This window comes from Serinus canaria, chromosome 1 (genome assembly GCF_022539315.1).
Source record: "Serinus canaria isolate serCan28SL12 chromosome 1, serCan2020, whole genome shotgun sequence".
NCBI lineage: Eukaryota > Metazoa > Chordata > Aves > Passeriformes > Fringillidae > Serinus > Serinus canaria.
In genome coordinates, this window is record NC_066313.1 from 83,857,858 (window position 1) to 83,866,270 (window position 8,413).

At 41.5% G+C, this 8,413-nt stretch overlaps 1 protein-coding gene across 1 annotated transcript in view; it reads right to left on the reverse strand.

The window, feature by feature from the left end:
* LOC103812353 (lysozyme g-like) overlaps positions 1-1,960 on the reverse strand; it is a 5,656-nt gene extending 3,696 nt beyond the window's left edge. The window contains exons 1-2 of the mRNA XM_009085405.4: positions 1,831-1,960; positions 560-633 (exon numbers count right to left, since the gene is read on the reverse strand). Of these exons, the coding sequence (XP_009083653.4) occupies positions 560-633; positions 1,831-1,889 (133 nt within the window). The 5' untranslated portion in view covers positions 1,890-1,960. The remainder of the gene's footprint in view (positions 1-559; positions 634-1,830) is intronic.
* Between the last annotated feature and the right edge of the window lie 6,453 nt (positions 1,961-8,413).

The following is an 8,413-nucleotide window of genomic DNA, read 5'->3' on the forward strand; positions in this document are numbered from 1 at the left end:
TGAATATGCACCTGCCCCATTAGGTCTAAAGGGAGGTGTTGGAGAGAACCAGAGTCTCTGCATTTATTTCAGAGGGCAATTCCTATTCAATGCCCCACTCAGGTGAAGGCTGGCAGTAGCTGAGCACCCTGGCTGGGATTGTCTGCTGTGTCCCTCAGTAACTTGGTGAGGAATTAATTCAGGAGAATGCTTGCCTCAGTCTGGGTAAATTACCTTGTTTCCCCAGTAAGTGAGGAACAAATAGCCTCTATCAAATAGATTGCCACTTTTGTGAGACCATTTCTGAGAAGGCAAGGAGATTGGATAAGGTTAGCTGGGAAAACCAGGAGGAGCCATGGCTGTGACTCCCTTGGTTTCAGTCCCATCCTCCAGGTGAGCTGGTTTAAAAGGCACATGTGGGCAGCAAGCAGCCTCATACAGCTGCTGAGGACCTTCAGCCACACCAGATCTTACAGGGCCATGCAGGAAGGGGCCTCAGGCCTACTGCACACTTCCTCTCCAAGGTCCTTCTGCAAACAATTCCCAGTGTGCTTTTGACAGCATCCCAAACCTGTCTTACCAACAAGGGCTGAAAGACCCAGCAACAGCAGTGCAGGGATCATGGTGATGGCTCCCCTCAGCTGTCCGGGAGACCTGGAAACACAGTGGTTTGCAAAACATGAAGAAATTACTGCTGATTTTCAGCAGCACTCTAGCAAAGTTGGCATGCGAAAAACCTCTACCCTGAGGCACCAGACAGAGATGCATTAGCTGAAGAGGGGTTGGGCAGCAGAGGAACTTTCTTCCCTTAGGGAGGTTGGGACCAGGGAGGTCCCTGTTAGTAGCCTGGACTAGCAGGGGCCTTTTTTAGCTTCAGTCAGTTGTCATTGCTTGCTCACATGGCCCCTCCTAAAGGCCCATAGTGTGTCTTTATGATGAGCAGGTCCACTAGCTTTGCTTTAATTTTATAAGTGTTTGAAGTCTAATGTGCTATAAAGTGCACACAACCCCTGCCTCCCTGTTCAAAAAGAATTTTTCCTTGACTCTTAGAAAAAGTTGTTTTCAAAAATCATGAACCATGACCCTTAATACTCTGCTAAGAGCATGCAAGGCAACTCCAGCATTTATTGGGTGAAATAATACTTCTCTGTGTGATACTGGCAGATAACCACTTTACTAATGTTTTGCCTATTAATAAAATTCAAAAATATCAACAGCTATCAAATGCAAAAATATTGACTGTATTTGCCTCGTTGATGAACACATTTAAACTGAGCAGCTTTTATGGCTTACAAATGTTTTGGCTGCTTTTTTTTTTTTCCCCAAGTTTTCAAAACCATGAGTCTTGTAGGCAATTAACACTAATCCAGTTAACACTTGAAAACACATTTTCAGTTTTAATAGCATGTGACCATTTCTCTAGACTGCATTTCTACTGCAAACCAGATTATATAGATACAGAAACACAAATACTCCACCAGTACCATTGCAAAGACTCTCTTGTCCTGACTGAGCTTTTTCAGGCCAGCAATGCCCATGGCCAGATCAGGGTACACGCAGCAGCTCTGTTTGAGCTCTAACACTAAGGCTATGTATTCACAAGCCCAGACCAATACAGCTTGACCCAACACCTATGAATTCAATGGCAAATCCATCTGTGTCCCTGTTGAAAGCTACAGGATGCAGCTGTTTCCACATGCAGGAATTTTTTTCACCCCACTCCCATCACAAAAACCTCACAGGCCTTATATAGAAACACCATAGCAGTTACAATATTGGCAAAACACTAAATCAAAACAAATCAAGGCTTCTGGTTCTAAATAAATATTCTGTAAGTGAATTCAGACTCACCTGTATTCAGTTGTTCTTCCTCTGAGGCAGGTCACTTGAAGACTTTTATATATATACATAGGCAAAGGTATCCACCCTATGGGCTTTGGAATGTTAATTTCTACTTAGCATGATGACTGTTTTAAAGTACACTAAGTAATATATATTAAGAGCTTAGAACCCCAGTGATTTCTTTCATCCCAAGATTTGCACAAATGATGGTTAGTCAGACTCAGGACAACTCTGTGAAAGGAAATAAACACTGGGTTTCCTCCATCAATAAGCCCATTGATGCACAGTAAATGCCTTGCAGAAATTATCGAAGTGAATCAGTGGCAGAGGCCAGGCAAAATCCAGATCCCTGTCTAGTCCTCTCCTTGCTTTGCATCTGGACATATTTCTAGAAGGATTGTTTTTGTCTTGTTTCCTCAATGGTTTCAGACAGGCAAGCTTTTAATTAAGTATCATACTTAATTAAGTATCGTACTTTAATTAAGTACCATATGAATTTTAACAAGGACAATAAAGGAAAATCATCCCACTGCTTCATTGTTTACAACAAACCTCATTCAGGGTGGCACTTGACTACTTTGAGAGCTGAGGCAGAGTCTGAGTTTAAGATGTGGGGAGGCAAGAGGTTGCAGCAGAAATTAGGAGGAAGAGACTGGTCTCTCAGCAACGGGAGTTAGTGGGGACGCACAGAGGGGCTCTGAAAGACTTGCACTTTGCAGCCAAGACACTTTTCACATCTCTAAAACATCTGAGTCACTTGGAGAAGGAAAGAGAGTCTGGGAGGCCACTGTCCTTCAATCCTGTTCTGTTTGCCGCATTTTTCTCTTCCCTGGATTCTGCCCAGCATGCATGGAGGTTAGGAAGGCCAAGATTTTCTCTTGGTGGCTTTCTCTACATTATTTAATGCATTATGAATCTACCTATTCCTATTGCTCTTTTAGGACTGATGTGGCAGGTAGGAAATGCTGTTTTGGCCAGATACTAATGAATATGTTCAAAACTAGGCAATGTTACAGGAGGTTTAGAATAAGGGTTAAGGTGAGTCTTAAATATAGAACTCCTGCTGAAACCTTCCCAAAGATTACAACAAAGCTAGGCAATCATTCTTCATGCACAAACCTGATATCTTCTGTGGTATCTCAGACTAGACTATCATGTAAGCCTTTTACTGGGGTCTAACATTTTGAAAAGCAGAAGGTAAAGTTTGCCATAACGTAAGGTGCACATCTTTGTGGCGTTGTCATGGTCTAACACTTAGGAAATAGAAACATCACACGTACAGTGTGCTTTAATCCTTTCAAAGGCAGTAGCTACTGATTAAATGCTGGAGGGAAGGACAAGAAGAAGAAAATATCTGGGAAAAGCTCATAGTGCACAGCTTGATGGCAGCAAACCCAGTAGATACATTCATTTATCCTCTACAGAACAAGACAATAATTTCGTATTAGAAAGAGATTTATTCTCTCAAATAGATTATAACAATTTAGTATTAACATCTGGGTATCCTTTATAAAAACAACATCATGTTAGTGACAAAAAACTAATGTTCCTCTGTCACTGAGCCTGTGTTCATGCTGGTGACTTGGAACCTTCTTTGAGAAGTAGCCTATAATCTTAGGTAAGATTTATTTCCTAATATGTTGTCCACTTGCTGATGGTCCTTAAGGTAAAGTTTTGAATTGAAATACTGTTTGGTTTTGCTACATATTTTTCTCTTTCATTTGTTACCATGTAATCACATTTTTCTACATTTCACAGTAGTCACATGAATTCTTAATGCCTATTCTGCATTGCATTGCTCCTCATGTACTCATTGAGTAGTGGATATTATGTTTTAAATGCAAGTTTTTATCTGTACTGCTATAAGCTCTTAGGTCCCTGGGACTGAGTCCTTGTATTCATTCAAATTCCACTGTAGGCCCAGATAAGAGGGTACTTTTTCAGCAATGTTGTGGACTTTTTCTCACTCAAACCCTCTTTATCCACACAAAATTTTCCAACTGGACTTTAGAGTAAAAGCCAAAAGCAAGCAGCCTCTATGGAAACATGCTCATATATACTGAATGGAGCAGGGCTCTCGGCTAGTGCATTTGTCCAAGGCACCACCATATCATGAGAGCTGCATGGTGTTAGAAAACACCATCTTCTGCTAAAAGGTCTTTGTGGGGCCATGTAAACAGAAAGCATTGAGTGTAGGTGAGCCACTTGATGAAAGTGGGCTGCATCTGTCACTAGTACAGCGCATTTTTTTATTTTTATGATAGATTTAATTTGGAAATTTTCATCAGGAGTAGTGTCAATACCTATTCTCCTTGTGCTGGGTTTGATCAGCACAGCATGTGACTGGGAGTGAAGGGATGGAAAGTCAAGGAAAGAGGAGGAGTAAACTTATCAAACAGTATCTGCATCTTCTTAATTTTAAGAAGCAGGAAAGGTTCCTGGTATTCATGGGCATCCTGGCATTAAGCTGCAGTCAGTGACCACAGACACACTTTCTCTGTGATCTGTCAATGACACTGTTGGTTACATTCAGGTAAAGGGAGAGCAGAGTGGACAAAAAAATGTTACCTGACACAATAGGATTTTCCACTTGCCTTACATAAACTAGAAGGGACCACTCCTGAGATCTAAAGCACACCAAAGTTCAGTAACAACAGTTCTTTCCTACTCACAGATTTTCACTTTATATTTTTTCCCCCTCATGCCAAGGGAAGTTTTTTACATTCTGTTTGATGGAGAAGTGATCAAAATCGAGCATCATTTTGAAAAGGACTACATGCCGCACAGGTTGTTCTCCTACAGGTTGCAGGTTTTAGCCTCACATGTCACTGGGTGGTGAGAATACCATCTAAAATTACTTGGAATGATACAATAATTATTGTCTCCATTGTGTGTTTCAACTTATTTCATAACATCGACAGGGAGATGAATTTCTCAGGTTGTTCCTTTTGTCTGGGATGTAATTACAGGTAACACCAGGTATTCTCAGACTTTGTAACTGCTTTATAGGGAAGTTGCCAATCACTGCTGATGTAGGTCGGATGCCTACTACTAACTGACCAGTTAAAGATGCATCTGTAGCATCATCTCAGACAAATCCTCTACAGTTGTCCTTCCCAGCTTTTAAAGGGACACACCCAATTTAATAGTTACATTTCCATAGTTTTTTCTTTCTCACATCTAGCATACCTGGAAGTAATCATAGAATAATTTAGGTTGGAAAACAACTTCTAACATCATCAAGTCCAGCCATAGACGCAGCACTGCCAATTCCACCACTAAGCACCACATCTACACATCTTTAAAGTCTTTAAACTTGTAAGACATGAGGCTGTCAGTTTTCACTCTATTCAGAAGTAAACAAATACTGGGTGTCCCAATCTTTTCCTTTACCTTGCCTTTTTGAAGAATGAAGATGAGCATTGAAGTAACATCCCACTCTGCATCTCTCTGGCCTTCACATAAAGTATCTAAGGCCAGAAGTGTTTATGAGGGAGGGAAACAAGTATTTTCCTTCTGCTCTCTAAAATGAAGTTTTTAATTTTACTGTGGGAAAGGTGTCCTAGCAAAAAGATCACTGGATTGGATTCTATGAGAGCTTGTTTACATCCCATCTTAAACACAGATCTATCACCTAAAAGAAGTAACTTGAAGTTTGAACCAAGTTCGGGGTCTGCACATGGGTCGGAGCAATCCCAAGCACAAATATAGACTGGGGGATGAATGGTTTGAGAGCAGCCCTGAGAAGGACTTAGGGCATTGGTTGACAAGAAGTTCAACATGACCCAGCCATACACACTCACAGATCAGAAAGACAACTGTGTCTGGGCTGCAGCAAAGTCAGCCGGGGCCAGCTGGCTGAGGGAGGGGATTCTGCCCCTCCACTGCAGTCTCCTAAGTTCTGGGCTCCCAAAGTAAGAAGGATGTGCAACTGCTGGAGCAAGTCCAGAGGAGGATCACCAAGGTGATCAGAGGGCTGGAGCACCTCTCCTATGAAGACAAGCTAGGATTAGAATTATTCAGCCTGGAAAAGGAAATACTCTGGGAGACCTTACAGCACATTCCACTACCTAGAGGGGCCAAACAAGAGAGCTGTGGAGGCACTTTGTACAAGGGCATGTAGTGATAGGACAAGGAGGAATGGCTTCAAACTGACAGAGGGTAGGTTTGGATTTGATACAAGGAAGAAAGTCTTTGTGTGAGACACTGAAACAGGTTGCCCAGAGAAGTTGTGGGTGCCCCATCCCTGGAAGTGTTGATGGCCACACTGTATAGGGCTTTGAGCAGCCTGGTTTCATGGAAGATGTCCCTGCCCATGGGCTCAGAACTAAGTGGTATTTAAGGTCCCTTCCAACCCAAACCATTCTGTGTTTTGATGATAACTATTAAGGACATTTCTGTGTGCCTGGAATTGATGATAGAAAGCTTTGAAGACTGTTAACATTCTAGAAAACAAACAGGAAACTATTTCAGGCTTTTTCCTAGGGTGGTGCACTAACAAAAGAAACAATTAGCAAGGAGGAAGTAGATCAGGAAGATAATTAATGTTGTTCTGTGTATCAATCATCTGGTTTTCATACAATGCCATCTTGGGAAAAGCCCCAATCATTACTGGATATTGCATGGTTTGCAAAGAAGATAAGTTAATTTTTAAACCTTTTTTATAAGAGTCACATGTTGAAGTCATACCACCAGGTGGGTGATGCTTGAACAGGCTGTGTTCCAAAATGCAAATAATATTAACACAGATTCAACACTGAGCTGACACAGCTACCTGGCTACTACACCAGGGTTGGCTTAGTTTAGGCAGCTCAAGCCATGGCTGTAACAAATAATCAAAAACAAAAAAATAGCTTTAGAATATTATGGGTTCTCTAAAAGTTTTCTTAACTACTTCCTTTCCATCGACAAGCACCCAGTATTTCTCAGTGTACATGCACTTAAAATTAATGAACCAAATTTGAACAAGGTATTTTGGGGTTATGCTCTGGGGTGTTATGTACTGCTTTAGCCAGCTGGATGTGTTACCTTAAATTGATGAAGAAGGTTTGAGGATAAGTTCCCTTCTTTAACATATGATACAAGAGTGGTGCTCTGCACAGGGCCAGGGAACAAGGAGCAACTGGCAGACCACAGTCTTGGATCACCACAATCATATTGGACTGGCTGAATGCTGAAGGCTCTCAAGCGTGATCCAAGAACAAAAGATCAGAGTAAATCTTTTTTGTGTCAAATGTGGTGGAACCTATCTCTTTTTATCCTTTAAATGTGGCTCAGGAGTAACATACTCCTCAGAGGAGTTCTCAAGTAGTCTACTGTAACATACCCTCACCTTCTGATTCTTAGAGGCTTTTCTTCAGCTCCAGAGCACAACTCTCACTCTCAAACTGTCACCTACAGCTGTTCCAAAGAGACAGATCAGCCACCACTGACAGAATTTTCCTTTCAAAAAGTGGGTTACACAGCTATTGTATATGCAATGAGTACAAAAGCCATGTTATTTCTCTAGCAGCTAGTGCTTGTTTTTGTGCATGTGAGAAATGAAGTGACAGCATCCCTCACACTGGGTTGAGAACACCAGCTTTACTCTTATGGGGAAGACAAAGGGCTTGTCTTAGAAACGGTACAGGTCAAATTTCTATAGAAATTTCTGCAGAAAAGCATTTTAGTATTTCTAGGTGGGGGATAGAAAAAAAAGGGGGTTACTTGTAACATAGGACTTGACAGAATCAATTAATTTTTTGAGCTGGCCTCCCTCCACTCCTGTGACACTTGCAGGTAATCCATGGGGTCTGAGAGCAGCTACTCAGGTGATGCCCTCTCCAGAATTTATTTCTCATCCTGCCTCTTTCTGGGACCAGATTTCTTCACACTCTCAGATTCCAAAGCTCAACTCAAAACTTCACTTTGGGGTAGATTTCCAGAAACAGAGCAAAAGCCAGGATCAGTAAGTGATCAAGGAGTGTCCAGTCGTGTCCACGTAATTCAGCAACAAGACCTGAACAACAGAGATCTCGTTTGGTTATTATGATTGCCTTCATGCTTTCTTTTATTATTTCATGCCAAGCATCAGGCACAGACTTGAGCACTAATCATTATTAAAGTTATATGCTGAGTTCAGGCATAAGCCCCATCACTTCCAAAGCTATACCTGAACATTTCTCATCTCTTGGTTGTCTAACAACCTTTCGTGGCAGACACATGCCAGACCAGGCACCATTTTGTGATTGGTCTAGGCTCAGGAATGTCCTCACATACTTCATCCATCTGTGGTAAGCAAGTAATCACATAAAACCTGTGTTTCTTCTGCATATTGTAAATCATTAGCATCTCATCTATCAGCCATATGGCGACTAGATTGCTGTTGACAAAGGTATCTTTCTGCTTTTCAAGTCTGTACAGCTGACATTTATTTGAGCTGGTGTTCTCTGTATCGTGACACTTCTAGCTGCTGTCCCAGGTCTTATATCATGGACAATTCATTAATTTAACCTGCAAGGCAAAATCATTAAACTCTACCACAGAAGAGTAATTTGTTCCTCACTACTCAAACTAGATGAATTTCCCATTTCTTAAAGAACTTCTAGGTTTC